At 39.0% G+C, this 19,634-nt stretch overlaps 1 protein-coding gene across 1 annotated transcript in view; it reads left to right on the forward strand.

The window, feature by feature from the left end:
• The first annotated feature begins 152 nt into the window (after positions 1-152).
• LOC104365682 (dynein axonemal heavy chain 5) overlaps positions 153-19,634 on the forward strand; it is a 168,318-nt gene continuing 148,836 nt past the window's right edge. Inside the window, exons 1-12 of the mRNA XM_042798240.1 lie at positions 153-236; positions 1,508-1,694; positions 5,826-5,926; positions 7,470-7,658; positions 7,754-7,828; positions 10,135-10,221; positions 11,651-11,722; positions 14,596-14,697; positions 15,619-15,805; positions 16,992-17,157; positions 17,264-17,357; positions 18,530-18,628. Of these exons, the coding sequence (XP_042654174.1) occupies positions 1,532-1,694; positions 5,826-5,926; positions 7,470-7,658; positions 7,754-7,828; positions 10,135-10,221; positions 11,651-11,722; positions 14,596-14,697; positions 15,619-15,805; positions 16,992-17,157; positions 17,264-17,357; positions 18,530-18,628 (1,335 nt within the window). The 5' untranslated portion in view covers positions 153-236; positions 1,508-1,531. The remainder of the gene's footprint in view (positions 237-1,507; positions 1,695-5,825; positions 5,927-7,469; positions 7,659-7,753; positions 7,829-10,134; positions 10,222-11,650; positions 11,723-14,595; positions 14,698-15,618; positions 15,806-16,991; positions 17,158-17,263; positions 17,358-18,529; positions 18,629-19,634) is intronic.

The raw sequence follows: 19,634 nt of genomic DNA on the forward strand, positions 1-19,634 counted from the left end.
CCGGCGCGCATGCGGGCTAGGCGCCCTCACCTGTTCAGCGGCGCCGGCTGCGCCTGCGCGGTCTGGGAAGGCGGCGGGGCGGCGCTCGGTAACCGAGGAGCCGCTTCTGGCAGCGCAGTAGCGGGTCAGGCTGCTCAAGTAGCCGTGGGGCGCCGGTGCTTGCCTTCCCCGAGGAGCTTCGCCGCGGCGGCGAGGCGGCTGTGTGCGCGTGCGCGTTGCTGGGCGGGACGGGAGAGGTGCGAGGGAGGGCAGCGCCCACGTCTCCTCAGCGGGCTCGGGGCTGCCGGCAGTGCCTCGTCATCTTCTCCCCCGCTGGCTTCTTGTTGTTTTTTGTTTTGTGCTTTTATCGTTTATTTTCTTTTTTTTTTTTTTTTTTTTTTTTGTTCGGTTTGGTTTTTGGGGGTGTTTTTTTGTTTTGTTTTGTTTTGTTTTATTTTTTGTTTTGTTTTGGTTTGGTTTGTTTTTTTTTTTTTTTTGCAGTGTCTTAGTGTCTCGGTCGCTGTCAGTACCTTTGGGGCCTGATTGAAGGTCACCAAGATCGGTTAAAAAAATAAAACGCAGAAGATCCTTTGAGGCATTAAACCTCGGGGTTTGAATGGTAACCTCCCGCAGCGAAAGCGTGGTCCTTGGGAACGGGCTGGGAAAAGGCAGCATGCGAAGTCAGGGTGCTGCAGGTGGACGAAGCCGCAAATCATGCGGTACCTTTGAGGTCTCTGTGGAAGTGGCTCTGCCCGCAGAGGAAAAGGGAAATCCCCCGTTCACCCCATCATCTCAGCTGTGTCTCTTCTCAACCCTGGTTGCTGCCGTGCCTACAACGGCTGTGTTGAGGAGAGCGGTGTGGCCGGTGGGATGCAGCCCACTGCGGCCTCCCCCGGCTCCGCGCATCGGAAATGCTGAGGCTCGGGGAAGCTGCTTGCTCGGGGTTTAATTTATGTGTAAGGGAAAGCTATGGTGCGTTTAAAAAGACAGGTAGTTATGAAATCAGCACCGTGTTGGTGGATACAGCGGGAAGTGGGGGCAGACGTGGTGCCTCCTGGGGACTGGGCGGTTAGCTGGGTTTGTGTAGGGGTTGCCATAGCAGCTGCCAGCGACTCCAAGTGTTCAGGCAGACCTCACGCTTAAAAAGCTGCTTGAGATTAAGCAAGTGCCCCAGCCAGCACTCCGAGCCCGGCGCTTTGCAGCGAGACCTGCAGCTGCTGGGTAAGACGGAGCTTAACCTGTCCCTCAACGCGCGAGTTCCCACCTGCAGCAGCCTGATCAGAGAGAAACTATAGTTATGCAATTAGAAATAAAGTTTTGGTAACAGGCAGCCTTAGAGGAGCTTTTATCGTTTTATAAACTGCTTGGATCTTCTCATTTGAAATTAGCAACCAAAGGTAGAGATTTTTATTTATTTTTTTTTCCCCTTGCTAGTCTATCAGTGATATAACAGGGAGAAGAATACCAAAGGTGTGGTTGGTTGTTACAATGTTACATTGTCTGGTTATTTTCTGTATTGTTGATTTAGGTCGATTTTTGTGCAGTGGTGGAGATGGAGGAGACTGTGGGAGGTGAGACTGAGTTACGGGGAAGAATCCAGCCCAGTTCCTCTCCTGGTCTCTCCACACAGCAGGAATCAGAACAACTGAGAGAAATGCAACTTTCTTCCAAACCCAATATTGATCTCTGTCCACCACTCATTGCTATAAAAAAAGGTAAGGGAGAAAATAATAAGTACATCACATTGGCTTCATATGGAAAAAAATTCCAGGAACAAAATGAGAAACAATTATTAAATAAATAGAGTGTTTAAGTTTATGACACATATACTTGGGTGAGTACATGCTGTTCTGAATGTGCCAGTGTAGGGACTGCAATGTGCAATTTCCAGCTTTATAAATTAGTATGTATACATAAATAAACAAATGCTTTTATATATTTACAGGGTCATGCACAGTGCAACTCTGATCCCTTAGCAGATTTCTTAGTGTTGAATCATAGTAACATTATCAGAACAATTTTTCTGGAATTCAGATTAGTACTCTATCTCATGGTATACTATATAGTATGGCATATAGTACGGTATTTATTTTATGGAATATATTAACAGTGATAATTGAATAATTAGTTCAAAGATTATTGAATGGCCTCACAATGACATCAGCCAGCTCCCTCTGTGCTCATGGGTGCATCCCATCAGTGTCCGTAGATTTGTGTATGCTCACTTTGCTTCAATCTCTCTAACCTGATCCTCTTTCACAAGGTCAGGGAATACTTAAGCAAAGTGGGCGTACATAAGTCTATGGGCCCTGATGGGGTGCACCCACGAGCACAGAGGGAGCTGGCTGATGTCACTGCAAGGCCACATTCAATAGTCTTTAAATATTTTTGGCAACTGGGAGGGGTGCCTGAGGCCTGGAGGAAAGGTAATGTCACTCCTGTCTCCAGGAAGGGCAAGAAGGAGGACCCAGAGAACTACAGCCTAGTCAGCCTCAGCTCAATTCCTGAGAAGGTGATGGAGCAGCTAATTGTGGGTGCCATTTCCAGGCATGTGAAGGACAAGAAGGTGATTTGGAGTGGTCAGCATGGATTCACCAAGGGAAGAAATGCTTGACCAACCTCATTGCCTTTTGCAATGAAATGATTGGATTGGTAGGTGAGGGGAGCGCAGTGGCTATGGTCTACCTTTTCTTCAGTAAGGTTTTTGATGTTGTCCTGTTGGGAATTTTTAATTGTGCCCCTTGAGGCAAAGGAAACACACATTTCTGCTGAAATACATAAAAAAAAAATATTAATGAATTACTGTATTGCACAGTCCTACTCCCATAACTGGTTCTATAAGAAGTCTGCAAAGGTACTTCACGAGGCGATTCCTTATATACACTTGCATGAGCAGCAGTTCTGTGAGCATCAGCATGGAGCCTCTCAACCCAGCCTTGGGTCCAGCCCCCAGCACCAGCTCTGCTGCCCAAAGGTAGACCCTGAGCCTCCCATTTCAGGATGGCTACAAGACAATGCTGTGGCAGTTTCTTATCACCAAGGGAAACTACACTCCCTTACTGGGAGTTCTCTCTCCAGCCAACTTAACCCCTGCCTCCAGCCAGTCCCGTTGGAGGCCAGTAGGTAGCAGTGTACCCCAGGGGTCAATACTAGGTCCAGTCCTGTTTATCATCTTCATTAATGATTTGGATGATCGGGCAGAGTGTATCCTTAGCAAGTTTGCTGATGACAGAAAACTGGAAGGGGTGGCCGATACACCAGGGTGTCATGCTGCCATCCAGAGGGCCCTCGAGAGGTTGGGGAGCTGGGCTGACAGGAACTGCATGCAGTTCAACAAGGGCAAGTGCAAATTCCCACACCCGGGGAGGAACAAGCTGAGGTACCAGTACATGCTGGGGGGCTGACAGGCTCGAAAGCAGATTGGTAGGAAAGGACCTGGGGGTCTGGGTGGACACCAGCTTGAACATGAGCTGTCAATGGGTCCTTGTGGCAAAGAAGGCTAATAATACTGTAGGCTGGATGAGGAGGGGTGTTGCCAGCAGGTCAAGGGAGGTGATCCATCTTTTCCACTCAGTACTGGAGAGGCTTCGCCTGGAATACTGTGTCCAGTTCTAGGCTCCCCAGTACAGAGAGACATGGACATACTGGACATAGTCCAGTGAAGGGCCATGAAGGTGACAAAGTCACTGGAGCATCACTTCTATGAGGAAAGGCTGAGAGAGCTGGGACTGTTGAGGGCTAGAGAAGAGGAGGATTGGAATGGGATCTTGTCACTGTGTATAAATACCTGAAGGGAGGGTACAGAGAAGATGAAACCAGGCTCTCTTCAGTGGTGCCCAGTGGCAGGTTCAGAGGCTATGGGCGCATCCTGAAACACAGGAGGTTCTGTCTGAACATCAGGAAACACTTTTTCACTGTGAGGGTGACTGAGCACTGGCACGGGCTGCCCAGGGAGGTTGTGGAGTCTCCATCCTTGGAGATATTGAAAAGCCATCTGGACATGGTCCTGGGCAACCAGCTTTAAGTGGGCCTGCTTGAGCAGGGGATGATTGGACCAGGTGACCTCCAGAGATACCTTCCAACCTCAACCATTTTGTGATTCTTTGAAGAATACATTCTGATCAAGGGAAAAGAGACTGTAAGAAAAATTATAAGGAAAACAGTGCTATTAGAATATTAATTTTGGTCACAATCTCATCATTTATTTAGACTACATTAAACAGTAGTTCCTGAAAGTTTAGTGAACCGCTCATTAGCACTACTGCATGCTCCAGTGAGGATCCTATTTGCTGCCAAGGATGAGACCGAAAGATCATCTGAGAAGTAAAATGGTTGATTTTTCTTGGACTAAAAGCAAGCTGTAGCAATTAAAAATAGTGTTGCTCAGTGATTTCAAATAATTATCTTTTTGAAGCTAACTAAACCAGTATTTCTGTTAAGGAGAGATAAAGCAAAATTTAGGGATGCTTTGTAATTAAAACTTTTAAAAGAGAAATGGTGCCTGGCTGGAGATAAGTTATTGTACTTAGTAACAGGAAAACATAAATATGCTTATTTGTTACTTAAATGACTTAAAAATATTCAAGTCCTAATTTATAGGAAAAACAAAGGCATGCAATAAATTTCTTAGGAAGTAACTTAAAGGTCTTCAAAAGCTCTTAAGGAGGCTGTCCTGGTTAAGCTGGGGTAGATCTAATTGCTTGGGGTTTCTCCCCCCCCCTTCATTTTTAGTAGCTTAAATAGTGCTGTGTTTTGGATTCAGTATGGGATTTGGTATGAGAATAATGTTGATAATGTGCTGACGTTTTTAGCTGTTGCTGAGAACTCAGGGCCTTTCCAACTTCTCATGTCCTGCTAGTGTGTAGGTACACGAGAAGCTGGGGGAAGCATAGCCAAAACAACAGACCCAAACTGGCCAGTGGAATATTCCATATCTCCTCCTGTCACGCTCAGTATATAGATAAGGGTTGATCAGGAAACTCCGCTCGGGCTCTCAGGACAGTGTTTTCAAGATTCTTCTCTGGGATCGGTAGCTGGGAACAGGCTGGGCATCGGTCAGCAGGGAGTGAGCAATCCCACTGTACATTTCCCATTTGTATTTTCTATTATTACTATTATTATTATCATTATTATTTTAATTTTTATCAATTATTAAATTGTTTTTAATCTCAGCCTACAAATCTCCTTACCCCTACCCCTCCAACTCCCTCTCCCATTTCCTGGGGGTGAGGGAGGGTGAGCGAGCAGATGTGTGATGTTTGGCTGCTGGCTGGGTTTAAACCATGACAGAGATTTAAACAATCAACAGAAGATAGTTACACAGGGTAATGATATATGTCCTGTTTTTATTGCAAATATTAGCAATCTTTACTCTTCAGATATTCCATGTGCTCAAATTGTTTTGCAAGTCTCTGCAAGTAGCAAGTTTGTCAGAAATGCATGAGACTGACAATCAGAATTCAGATAAAGAAGTAATGGAAGAGGAATAAATGGGTGACAATAACACCCAGTGTGAAAAGTGACAGTATTTCAGAGTCTCTATTTTTTGCAGAGCTGATTTCTTCAAGCTAGTACCTTAAATTGCTTTTTCTTACCTCTACTGCTGTCAGTAGGGGCTGTTTGCAATTGAACTTGAGATAAAAAGCATTATAAGATGTCTTTCCCCCTAACAGCTTCTAAGGGTTTCTGCTGAGGCACAGCTTTGCTAATGTTCCTTTCATGTCTCATTTTCCCCAGTCTGAGAAGAAGTAAGCCAGAAAATATTAAGGCACGACAGTGCAGGTCTTGTAAATGCATTTGCAGTGCATATACCTGAATAATTAGAACTTGTCACTTCTTTTAACTAGGCACAGAAAGTAAGCATCGTAGACGTGGAGGGGACCTGAAGACAAGGAGCACTGAGGTAGGATCTGCTGTCACAGGATCACCTTTGGCTGCTGTTTTTCCGGCAAGTGCTTTCACACTAAAATAGGTCGTGACTCAAATACCTTTTGTCTTCAATTTTCTCCTGTACATATTATTCTTGAAGTCATCGTTGGCAAAAGTTTGGCCTAATACTGGAGGATGCTGAGTTCCTTCAGTCTCTGTTAATTACAAGGAAAAGGAACAGTGAATCACTCAAAAGTGTACACAATGTTAGACCATTTACTTTCTGTGCTCGCAATGTGTGCTGCTGCTATTTTGTTCTTGCGTTGTTTTTGTTTTGTTTTTTGTTTTTTTTTTTTTTTTTATTATTATTATCCACTGGTTAATCCCCTTTCATTGCCAAGATGAAAATTAATATTGGTTAAGAATACTTGAATAAGGTCATGCTGCATCAGGGAAGGCATATGCAAAACAAGAGATCCAGCTGTTGGCATGGAAGCCAGCGATGGTAGAAGAGTGACATAAATGAGTTGGGACCTAGATGGGAGAAGAATGGATGGTGAATCAGAAAAAATGTAGCTTTTAGAGACATCAGAATGGTACTGACCAACAACTACTGGTATTCAGGCATTCTTGGTGTCTCCTGGTCTCAAGGAGAAGCAGGTAGAGACAGGAGCGATGCAAAACATTCATTCAGAGTCTGGGGTACTACCAAATGGTAGGAGGCAAAGGTGGATGTTGGACAGCTTTTTGTTTGTTTGTTTGTTTGTTTAATCCGAGAGTAAATCAGGATTGATCAATTACAATTCCTAGCTTAGAGTACTGGGAAGATGATGTAATTTATCTTTGTTTCCCTCCAGTAAAAACTGTGAGGTACAGAGACCCTCCAGACAGCCCCAGACTCCAGATGCTCATGTTGGTGGGAGCTGTGTTTAGAAGGAAATGCTCATTGTGGTGACTTTTTTAATCCAAACCTTTAGTTTTCCATATAGCTTCTGAAGATTATCTGTTGACTTAAAAATGTTATTCACCATATCTGTTTTCAGTCTTGTTCACATTGTTATGAAGATTTAAAAAAATGCTTTGTCTGCATAAATTTCCTGCTTTGTCATTCTGCTACTACCTTTATATGACTTGCGTATTAATCATCAATTGTATATTTGTTCCAGTGGTAACTGATTTTACAGTGGATTTGTTTATTTACTTTGAGGCAATAACTTAATAGTATATATTAAAATGCTGGCAGTATAGAGATAGACATAGTCCCAAATCTGGAATATGGACATATAGAAGTTTGGAAGTTGGATTCACAAAGCTGAGACTTGAATTAGAGCCTTTACAGTGCTATTTTTTTACTGTGACCTTGTCTGGGATCTACATCTGATTCTGAGGTCCTGATCTCAATTTTCCAATCTGAAGTTGCTGTTGTAATAGCTGTATACTGAGAAATAATTCTGGCCTAACAAGTTAATTATTACTGATCTTTTCCCTTTGCATTCCTTAGATGTATTTTCTGTGTTCTTGCTTGAAGTAGTTTATGAATCCAGCTTTAAAGATCAAAAATATAAAATACAATCCTTAAGTGAGGAAAAAGAATCCCTCTATAACAAATTTCTATTTTCTAGGCAACTGGTAAGAAGAGTATAGTACTTTCCAATGAAACTAGGAAAGAACAAGCGAAGAAAACCGAAGTCACCAAAGAGGAGAGAAGAGCTCAGATAGATGAAAGACACAAGTATTTGATATCAAGATTAGCAGATGGGATAGGCTTAAGTGAGCAGCAAGTGGAAGAGGCCATTATTTCTGATGACAAGGTATAGATTAAATTATTCTTAATAAAAATATTTCCAAATTTTCCTGTCTTTTGAAACTACTTCACAACTAACTACCATTATAATTTTGGTTTTAGTTTCAACTTATAGATCAATTCTTTGCCCCTAGTGGACTTAAGAAGTTGCTCTTCTTCTACCAAGATGTATTGCAGGTATGTTTCTGTTATTACTTCTGCAAAAGCGAAGTTGCATTTTTTTAAAAAATCCCATGACTCTTGTAAAATTCAGTAAGTTTTAACAGAGATTTTTTTGCTCTGCAAGCCAATATGGAAAGAACTTGCATTTCATTGTTTAGGTACCACCATCTTGATTTACATGAAAACAGAATACCCTGTGGCATAGTTTGATACAGTTGTTTTCACAAAAGAAAGTTTGAAAATGGCCAAGTAAAGTAAAAATCTAGACTTCAAAAATTATAAAAGTAATTGACACAAAGTGTTCACAGTATTCAGAGTTTAAAAACACTAGATTAGCTAACATAAGTATTACAGGAATGGGGAACTGTCTGTATAAGAACCATTTTTTCTTCTTTTGGTTTGAACTGCACTGACTCCACCATGGACAAAGCACTGACTCAAGAGGCTAAAAAATTATGCAATTTCTTTCTAAATTAAGGTGGCTTCACGTTCAGGTCTGTCTCATTCTGTGAAAAATAATCTTAAACTTGGAAAACTATAACTAGAAATAAGGTAGTTGTGGTCCTCAGGATGTATTTCTCTCCCTTTCAATTTTGAGAAGGAGAAGCCTCTTCATAAAAAAGCAAAATCATGTGTTCAATTTCCACTGAGAATGTGGTATCAGAAGGTGCGAAGTGACCTTGAAATTGCCTAACATGATTGTTAGGGGCTTCCTGAACTGCTGAAGTCTTTCCTTTCTCCTTTTAGGCTATGCCATTGAGGAACCATGTTAAGGTGAGCTAATTCACCGTGTGGTGGTATTTTAGGCTTGCTGGGGAGAAAAACTGATAATGCTTGATAGTCAGTTAAGTGCAATAAATTAAAAGAACTTTTGAGTGTTACTGGAATTGCTGAGAGACCTCACAAAGCACAGAATCAGCTCAGCTGTCAAAACAGTTTAATCAGTTTTCCCTTTCGCTGGGACTGTGCATGTACATTTATGGGACAAACATGTTGTTCTCTGACTTAAATCAAGATGAAACTAAAAATCTTGAAATTGTTTTGCTTAACTGACAAGCCAGAAATAAATGCCCAGCTTGGGTTAAGTGAAATGTTTTATTTCTGCATTTAATTCTGGTTTATTTCAGTCTTTTAAGCCATTAAAATATGAATTTATGAAAATTTTGTTACAAAAGCAGCATAGCATAAAAATAAATGTTTCTGATGGAAAGTATGAGTGCCATCTCTAGCATTTTCTACCCTGTTCTGATGAGTCATGAGATTTCACTAAATTGGCTTTTCTGTCAACAATTCGGTTTCAAACATTTTCAGAATTGGAGATTATTCAGGGCAGTATCATGCATGCTTGCCCTAATCTTATCCATTTTTGGCCATTCTTGGAGACAAAATACTGGCCAGAGCAGAGTGATGGCCTGACCTGGTAGGCATGTTCTTACCAAGATTTGCTAAAGGTCCTTTCTTCATTGCTGCTCATCTCTTTTTCACCAGCTTGGGTGCATGATGTTCACTTGAGACTGTGCTTAGGGGTTAGAAGATGCTGTTTTGGGGTAGAAGTGAGGAGCCACCACTGTGTGTCATACATCACATATTTAGTCTAGCAGGAGCTGAACATTTGACTTTTTAGGAAGCGGCCTCTCCTCAGCTGGAAAGAGAAATATACCTGTAGGCTAATTCCACATTATTTTCTGTTACAGTCTTCCAAGTTTCAACAGGTTATTTTCCAAAGTGCATAACACAAAATTAGAGGGAAGCAGGTCTTTATTAGGCTTCATATTCTTTGTTGTTTCAAAGAGAAGAGGATGCAGATACTTCTCAGTGGAGAGGGACCAGTGGCAGCAAGGCTTCTTAGAGAGAAAGTTTTTCAGAGTGATGTATGGTTAAAGACATGGGCAGAAAACAAAATTTGTTTGCATTGTTGGCGGGATCTAGCTGACAGTGTTGCTTGAGAGTTCTGCTTACAATTACATTATGACTTTGCAGACCAGGCACATGACTCTTTCTGCGAGACATCCAGTTCGTTTCCATGAATGAAGCTGCTCTAGGAAGTGATTCAGATTGAATTTCATTATATTTTCTGAGATTTGCTTCCCCTTCTTTGAGTTTTTTTCTGAAAGAACAGGGCTATGAAACTGTTTACTGGGGATTGTGATATTCATGCAAAGCTTATTCTCTGGATAAAGCCAACCTTGTGATTTCTGTCTGGGAATTACTGACTGATTCAGAACGAGCTTAGTTATAATTCACATATTCAAATAGGGTGAGGTATTTGTATGATAATTATTTTTATTTTATTAACCTTTTATTTATAATTTAATTGCTAGCAAAAGTCGAATGCACCATTGAGATCAGATGGGTCAATGCACAGTTTGCTTCAGAAGAAGTTATTTATTACCATGGGTTCTACTGAGGTATGGCTGAAAAATTTATTAGGCAACATTCAAAAAGTAAAATATTGAATAAACATAGTAGTTGTGCAGTGTTAAACATCTTTTTGTAATTCTTGGGTAGATATTTAACTACTTAGTCCATGTTCTTATAATGCAAGATCTCCCAAAATTTCTTGAGCTGTGGTTGGAGTTCACTAGTAAAGAAGTAGTGAGTAATGGATTTGACTGTCTAAGCAGAGAGCAGGTCAAATAAACCCTTGTTAAAAAATTGCAGATCCTAACATTTTTGTTAATGACTGCATGTTAAGTATTTTCCAGTGCTTATGCACTTCTAGTTTAAAAGTGCAGTTCTTCAGTGGTTTTATAATTCATTTCATATAATAATACTGCACATTACTCCAAAAATAACTTCAATAATTCCTTTATTCCATTCAAATTCTTATAACAACCTCCTCACAGTAATGTCTAATCATTATACAGCCGTGTAGTCAGAGTAGTCATTAAGATTTCTGATTAATTTTCTTACTTTCCACCTCTTTGGGGGCCAATTGGGTGTACCATGTACAATTTTCTTTGAATAAAGCATGGTGATGTCTTCCTGCCCCCCCCCCCCCCCCCCCCATGAGTTTATATTAACATGGTTATGCTAGAAAAGACATGGCTGAAAAATTCTTTCTTGCTTGCTTTCAGAGAAGTGAGGTTCATTCCTCCGCCAACTGGACCAGTTGGAATGGCTTTCAAATTTATTATAGCTGAATTATTATTAGATTTAATAGATTAAAATTAAGCATTGTTTCAGTACTAATTTTAAACTTTTACATTATTTCAGTCCATCAATAAGATTAAAAGGCATGTTAAAAAGTACTTGGATTAGAAGTTTCTAGCAATCTCTAAGTTCCCTTTTTAAAAAATGAAATAAATGTAGTTCTAAGATGATCCGTTCTTGTCTAAATATCTATGAAAAGTACTTTAAATGTTTGAAAGCTGAGGATATCTTTAGTTTTTTTCAGTGAATTTATGTTGGCAGATTCAGAAGGGGATTAGACAATCTCATGGATAGGTCCATAAATGGACACTAAAATCACTGGACAGGGATATGTCATCCAACAGCTGTCATAAAATGGTTGCAGGTGATCAGGGAATGAAAGAGGAATGGAGCCCAGGAAGTAGTGTAGCTTGCAAGCTCTCCCTGAACTGCATTTTCCTAGTAGAGCTGTGATACTGGACTGGTCTGCCCAGAAGGCATTTTTGATATTCTTATGTCAGATGGAGAAAAAACAGTATTTGATTTGAGAGATACAGATTTTCAAATATCCCACAAACAGTTCACTACATTTTTGAGCAATTAATTTTTTAGAATTTTGTTTTCAGCACATTTTTAAGTTAAGTGAACTAGTTTTTCTGTACGTGTATATTCTCTTTATCTGTATGCATTTTGTCCTTTTTACAGGACTTTACAGGAACTTGTGCATTTTTCCTAAGGACATCAGATAAAGTTATAACTGCATCAAATATTTCCCAGGTCAGACCAAAATCATGCAGTGTTTGCAGTGTACTTAGTATTTTTTTAGACTTTTATTCATGCAACTGGAATCAGAAAAAGAAATTGAGAGTGCTTTCATGAAAATGTCTAGTTCTGTGTTTAACAGAAGTTCTGTTTCATCTGAATACATATTTATGATAAAGCAATGTTCTAATGATTTGAAAACTAGCTACTGCAACCTTTTTAAAAATAATATTTAATTAATTAAAAAAATCATTATTAATCGGTTATTAAAATGTAAATTTAATGGCAATAGGGAATGAAGGCCTAAGCCAGGAGATTTTTCTTTTAGGTAATGAGCCTAAATGATGGAAATGCTGTACTTAAATAACCATATCTTTTAAACTTTTAAATTAAAGATAATACTTGACACTAACTAAAGCAAGGTTTGCCTGTTCCTAATAGCTTTAGTTGCATATAAGTACTGTAACAGCCTTTTCTGACTTTGAGATACTCAAGTTCTTGCAAAATATTTGCAATAGAAGAGCATCCAGCTACTAAGAATTGTCATTAAAGAAACACTGTAATAAGCCTGAAATAATATTCTCAAAAGTATTGATTTTTTTTTTTTTTTAATGCTGTACAGATTTTCTTTTTATTATTACTAGTACGTTGATGCATTCCATGTGAGCAGGCCAAAGCTGTAGTAAGTTTGTTCTCCAGCTACAGTTAATGGAAATTAGTACTTCAGTTTCTGTCAGTCACTTGCTTTACAACAATATTTTTACAAATACCTCATCTTGGGGTGCAAAAGTATTTTCTAGGCTTCCTCTTCTCATGCCCTGTCAGTCCTGCTGTGTTGCTTCAGTTGGGTACCTGTCTGAATGGTTGTCCAAACTCTTCAGTTATCTGCCTTGGTGCCTTCTCTCTGTGGTTCTCTTGTGATCACCTTCTTTTGGCAGGGGCTGTCATGTAGCTGTCATCAAACTTCATTCCTTATGTGAAGCAACATTTTTAGACGCTATAGAAGGTAAAACAAGACCTAATTTTCAGTCAGACAGTTTTCACACTGATGAGGCTTGGAGCTCAGGCTCAGAATGGTTTGGCAAATTTTGGGTTATCCTGAAGAGCTGTGTAGGAACAGTTGGAAGGAGAACCTGAGAACCCCTTAGAAATACATTGATTCATCCCCTATTTCTCAAGAGGAATAGCTGACTCTTGAGTGTCCTGTGGAAAGAAATGGATCAGCTTGTATATTGACCTTGTCCTAGAGATTCAGAAGTCTTGAAAGACTTAATTTTTCATGTCTACCCATCCCTGCAGCAAATGCAAACACTGTCATATGGGAGAAACTGGCGTTAAAAGCATCTGAAGGGGAAAAATACAGGCCCATTCATTTCTTCATTACCCTTCTGTCCTTTGTTTCTGCTATTTTGTTAGCACGCCCTCTTGCAGAAGGAAGTAGTTTAGGAGCATTTCCTTGTTAGCAACCTTGTGGTCATTGTCTCCCAGGGAACATGTTTAAGACATGCAAAGAAACCTGGTCGTCTTTGTAAGCACTTCAAGCAAAATGATACCTTGATTGTCATCTGTAATTCCTCCACTTTTTGAGAAAGAGATTTCTAACTTCTTGTACTCCACTGGGATTATAATACTGTAATATTGTTAGGATGTAGTATTCCACCCATGCATAACAACTGTCTTAAGTGCTTTTCTTTTGCATGCAAGTGTGGAACTAGCAAGAAAAACATTAGTGAAATTATTAGTCAAGATAGCCAAGAATGTTAAAGCCTCTATAAAAATAAATTTGTAATTGCTGCTGCTAAACCACTCTGGAATTGCTGTCTGCACAGGCAGAAGTTGGGAGTAGAAGTTTCCAGGGCAGAACTCTCTATGCTTTCCCTTGTATCAGTGAAGCGTTCATTATGATGCAGGCAAAATCAGTGTGTGTTTGTGCAGTTCAGAAGTTCTGAATGACACTCCCTCTCTAGCAGAGCGACATACCCAGAGCTGAGGTGGCTAGTCAGTATGGGTCAGAGAATGCACATGGCCCATGTTCAGGATATATACGTTTGTAAGCAAAGTGGCAGTAGCAGAAAAGTCAACCAGTCCATAAGCAGATAATGTTGGGAAAATATGCAATCTCTCACTTCTTCTAATTTATGCTTTATGTTCTGCAGTAAAATTCCACTCATCAGTACTGTCTTTCCCTGTCCCCAGCTTCAGCAATTCACTGCTTCTTGCTTCACATTAACTAGAGTAGAATAGAATAGACTATTTCAGTTGGACAGGACCTACAATGACCATCTAGTCCAACTGCCTGACCACTTCAGGGCTGATCAAGCTAAAGAATGTTGTTAAGAGCATTGTCCAAACTGACAGGCTTGGGGCACTGACTGCCTCTCCAGGAAGCCTGTTCCGGTGTTTGACCACCCTCTTGGTAAAGGAATGCTTCCCAAGCATAAGTTCATTAACAATGAACTGGAGAGAACTGTGCAATTGAGGCAGGCATTTCTTCCCTGATACAGTTGTTATCCTTTTTTTGGCATTTGTGACAGATGGAAGCTGTTCCTCTAAAAGAAAAATATAGATATATAATATACATGACATATAATAGTTTTAAGAATAATTAATGCATTGACGTTAAATAGTTAATTTTACTTGGTTGCTGGACTGTTGCTACAGTACGGGGCTGACTTCTGGTGACTCAAACCTAAGGGCAAGTCTTGGAATTTCTGGTTGAATTTTAATCTATGTCCACTCCAAATTCAGTAGCTGGGGGGGCAATATCCTTATGGAATCTATGTAGTTATGGACTGTATATAAGTCTGCCATGTGTCTGAATTTCACTTAAATAGTATAATGTTGCAGAAGTTTACATATACTCTGCTAATTTTTGTTTCTTCCCGAAGGAGGTGAATTTTGGCATATTTGATTGTATTAATGGAAATATCCTTCAGGGCCTGGAATTTTTCTTGTCCCAAATCATGGTACCAGCACTTAAATCCCAACAGGTAATCAAATATCTAATCTTTTTTCTCAAGAACATGTAGAATTAAGGCAAGTGGCTGCTGCAGTCCTGTTTGTGCATCAGTTGAACATAAAACAGAGGATACAAAAAAATACAAGTCTAACATAGGCCTTTGTGGGAGTCATGCAATTTGTATATGAGTTTGATATTCATACAGTTATTGTTTATTTTCAAGCAATAACACTGGCTGTAATGCTCATGATAAAGGAGAACATAGCATAGCAGCCATACGGAGGTAAAACTGTGATGACTTAGTTAAAACTAGATAAAGCCTGGATTGAAAGAAGTGTCAAGTCCTTCTGGCAGCACAAGGGATCAGTCCATGATTTTTTTCTAGAGTGTGGACAGAAAGCATTGTATCACAGTCAGAATATCCAGCTTCTCTGAATTGTCCTTGTTCTGTGGCACTCACAGAGCATCACAGTCAGTTCTGTTGCCTCCAGAAGTGCACATGCAGAGGTGGGAAATACAGTGAAGCTCTCTGATGGTCGAGAGTGATGGTGGAATATGCTGTCACCATATGCTACCAATTTCTCTCACCCAGGAGCAGGAAGGAAGATTGGAATCTGTTTTCTCTGTTCAGAGAGAGCCAAATCAGACTGAAAAAAAAGGACAACAATTCAGTGTGAAGACAATGAGAGCAGAGAGACAATTTTATTTCTTGAAAGCCTCTTGCTTGTTTGCCTCTTCTTGTCTAACAGAATAATCAATGCACACTTTAAAGTATTTGTTATAGTACAGATGAGTGGATTTTAAAGGGCATACTGATAAATCTTTCTATACCACCATGAATAAGAAATACCTTTCTAATGAAAAATAAGATACCTTTTGTGTTCAAAAAACGGAAGCGTGACCGTTGTTTTACCTTTTTTTTTTTTTTTTTCATAAATCATAAAATAATCAGAACTGGGGAGCTGTAAAAGAAGGCTTGAAGAACAGCCAAATACAAGACTTTCTGTATTCAGTGGATAAATTTGTGAGTACTTTGTCATCATCAAGACAGAATATAGAAGATAAAATTCAGCTCACAAAAGTGGATATTGATATTTATGTCAGCAACTTACAGAACCCATCTGACTACATAACTGCAGGTGAGTAATTCCTATGGCAAAGCAAACACAGTGATGCTGTTTATATAATAAATGTTGTCATTAGTAAAAAATTACTTTGAAGAATTAATTTTTTTTACCTGAGCTATATACATTTTTCTGCTTACTCTTGCCAGGTTTCTGACCGTGTAATCATAAAATCATCAATCATTTGCCCATCCTTTAATTCATAGATCTTAAAGGATTAGGTAGTTCTGTGATATATCATGTACACACTGGCCTGTGTTCTTCCTAGTTTGCTGGCCAAGTAGTTGCTGAGTGAAGCCATCTATTAGTGTGTATATTCTTCACTTTCTTTGATACCAGGGAAATCCTATCTAATATTAAGTCTGGTTCTGAGGGATGTGAGTCAAAACAAGATGTATTTATAAAATTTTATGTATGTATATATAAGAAAAAGAGTAGTTATGTCTCCAAACAATAGGTTTCCACCATTTCTTATTGCCAGATGGATTTTCAGTGACATAATGCCAAACCAGTCAATACTTGTGCAGTCCCTCTCAACCCTACATGAGCCTATGGCAGGACAGCTTCCATAGAATAACTGGTGGCTCTTAAGATGAGGCAATAATGTTATATAGCTAGACAAATTCTTCAGATCCATTTAGTAGTACAAGCTCCATAAGTCCTAAATATAATGCACTGAGTAAACTGGACTCTTTCAGCTGCTAGGGCGATCTAAAAGATGTGCTGACTTACAGGGATTTTTCTGACTGTTAATAATAGTGTCTGTTACATGATACTTTTAATGTTGAATAGGCTGCAGTGGCAGAAAGAGAGAAATGTGAAGTAAACCTTCACTTCTGAAATACAAGCAGAAAAATATACACATAATAGTTAATGCATTTCTTGGACTTCTGACACATGATTCTCTCCAAAACACGTTGCTTTTTTTGTTTTGTTTTGTTTTTTTTTTTTAACTTACAAACTCAAAATATTTTGAACTGTTTCCATTGTAAAGGATATGCAGTAGCAACAGAGTAGGTAGATAAAAGTTGTATGTGTGTGCATCTTGTTACAGTCTTAATCTCCTGTTGTTGGTTAGTGATTTGAATATACTCAGTTTACATAGAGTCTCAGTTTATGTTTGGCAAGGACATTTCACTTGTGTAGTTAAAAATCTGTATTTATTTCTTGGTACTTATGAGACTGTCCTATGATTTTGAAGGCAGTAACACAGAGGTCACTGAGAAGCTTGAAGAAGCGGTCATGATTTGGATCAAACAGATCAGACAAGTTTTAGTGGAGAGTGAACAAATGAGAAGAGAAGCTGATGACATTGGTCCTTCTGCAGAGCTGGAACACTGGAAGACAAGAATGTCATCATTTAATAGGTTAAATCCCTGCATTATTTCTCAGAGAGTCTTAAAAAAAGCTTTTCAAAAATAAATGTAAACTTTAATTCCAAAGAGAGTATTAAATGTGTTTCTTTCTTCAAAGCCTTTTAGATGAGATCAAGAGTTCAAGAGTAAAGAAAATTATAAGTATTCTTCAGACAGCAAGATCAAAAACATTAAAGCAGTGGAAAGAGCTGGTAATTGCTATGTTTTAATAAAAGTTTTAAATTACTACAGTACTGTATTTGTAATACAGAACTGAACACAATGCTAAAAATAGTTTTCAGTGTTTATGCTGGTTTTGTACTGTGGTTTATTATCTGTTTGTTGAAACATATGACACTGATGATTCTGAGGGTAAATAGATAACTTGAAAAGAAGTCAATTCTTCTGTATGTGTCTTTCATTAACATAGTGGGCAGAATGGTTGTGCAGAAGTAAAGCAATAAGCAATACAATGTTTTTCTCTCTTTTCAACTATACCCTGTGCAGGCCAACTGTAGAAAGTTCATCTTTCATGTCTGAAAGTTCATCGTACTCCTTTTAGAATTATTGACAGCTGGCTTTTTGTAGCATAACTGCTACTTCAGATAAGCAGATATCTGTAATGTAAACTTTTCAGTCAAAATTATAGGCAAGCCAGAATATAAGCTGTAGTGTATGTACAGCCATTCAGATCCCCTCAAAACACCAGAATGTAGATCTTCTAGCACTTAATAAGGTATTGGAAACAGACCAGGAAAACAGTGTCACCTTATCGAGTTTTTGATTTTGCGCTTAACATATTTGCAGACTTTTATGATAATGAAATTTGGATAAGAGTGTCTGTACAGAGACAGTGCAAACCAAGGATGATGAACTAGATTCCTTTCTTCATACAGAATTGCCTCCTAAATACTGGATGGTTCCATCTGTCATGAACAGAACGATATTCAGGCATTACTTGTGAACTCATTTTCCCTAACAAATGTTTATTTAAAAATGATGAGAAACACCTGGGTACATTTCAGGGATCTTGTCTATGTTCTGTAGAATGGGTACCATGCTAAAATAATTCTAAAACATTAGTTGGATTATCAAAAACATGCTATTGTACTTCCATCAGTAAGAAAAAGCTTTGGGGGCCTAAGTAAGGAGTTCTCAATCACATCCAAAACATTGATGAATGCCAGGTAGATCTTACCAATTTTTGGATGTAAAAGCAGCTATTTCTTATGCAAAGAAGGAATGGCTTATGTGAGAGAACTGTGAGAAAACATTTGCAAGATGGAATTGTAGTCTTGTAGCAGCATGCACTGTAAAAGAGCAAGAAACTATTCAGTAAATTTCAAAAGTATTAATTCTGTTTATTTTTTTCTTCTCCCTTCAGGATGGTAATATAACAGTTGCTGCCAATGAAGCTAAAGACAATGTGAGATATTTATATACATTGGAAAAATTTTTTGGTCCACTTGCCAAAGCTTCACCTGTAAGTAGTACTCTAAAGGCACTTAACATGAGGTGCAGAGAAGAAAGGAAAGGCTTTGCTGCTGAAAGAAAGATATTTTTCCTTTCAGTATTTAACTCCTATGCTTAATGATTAGTGGGCAGCCTAACTCCTTTGGCATTAGTGAACTGAGTTTACAGATTTTGAATAAGCCAGAGAGAAATAATTCAACTTTTTGTGTAGGAGGCAGTTGTCATTCCAAAAGATAATTGAAGGGCATGAGAAAAATAAGCAAAATATGATGTTTTTCCAAACCTGATACCAAGCTGAATTGTTTTTGTGAGGTTGGCCCTTATATATGGTACCTTTTCCTGCCTTCATACCTTCGGTTGAGCTGAAATTGGGCAGCTTCCACTTATTTTACAGGTTAAAGGTGTTTCTATTGCAGGTAGCATGTATTTACTGTCATCCTCGTTAAAATGATAAAATTAATTTTCATAACCCTGTGAGCCTTGGATTTAATTTTTTAAGTAAGAATATGAATTTTGAAGATACAGCCACCAGGCAAAACTGTCTAAACTTACATGGTTCAGAAGATTTACACATAATCCAGCTGCTTACAGTTTTTCTAAATATTGTTTTCAAAGCCTGAACTCTGTTTGAATCCATTGTGCTATTTTACACTGTTTTTCTTCTGCAAATATTCACCATTCTACCATGTTGGACTTGACTTTTAGATACCATGTATTTTTTATCCTTTTCTACCAGGCACTGTTTCTTTGTTTTGGGTTCTCAGTATATCTGTCTTGCATGCCTTTCTGTGGAATCTTTCTGTGGGACAGAAAACTCTATAGTTAAGTAACCTTGGTAAGAGAGAGATTATTGTTGCCTTGTCTCCCCCTTCTGGATTTCTCTTCTGTGCAGATCTAGGAAAAATGAGCAAAGGCCAACTTTCTTATTATCCTTCCTACAGCAGGCCAACTCTTTTGTAGCAGTGTATGACTTCTTTTCTTCAGGTAGCATATTCCTTTTTAAAGCAGATTACAGC

The sequence above is a fragment of the Tyto alba genome, unplaced genomic scaffold, assembly GCF_018691265.1.
Source record: "Tyto alba isolate M040663 unplaced genomic scaffold, T.alba_DEE_v4.0 Super-Scaffold_27, whole genome shotgun sequence".
NCBI lineage: Eukaryota > Metazoa > Chordata > Aves > Strigiformes > Tytonidae > Tyto > Tyto alba.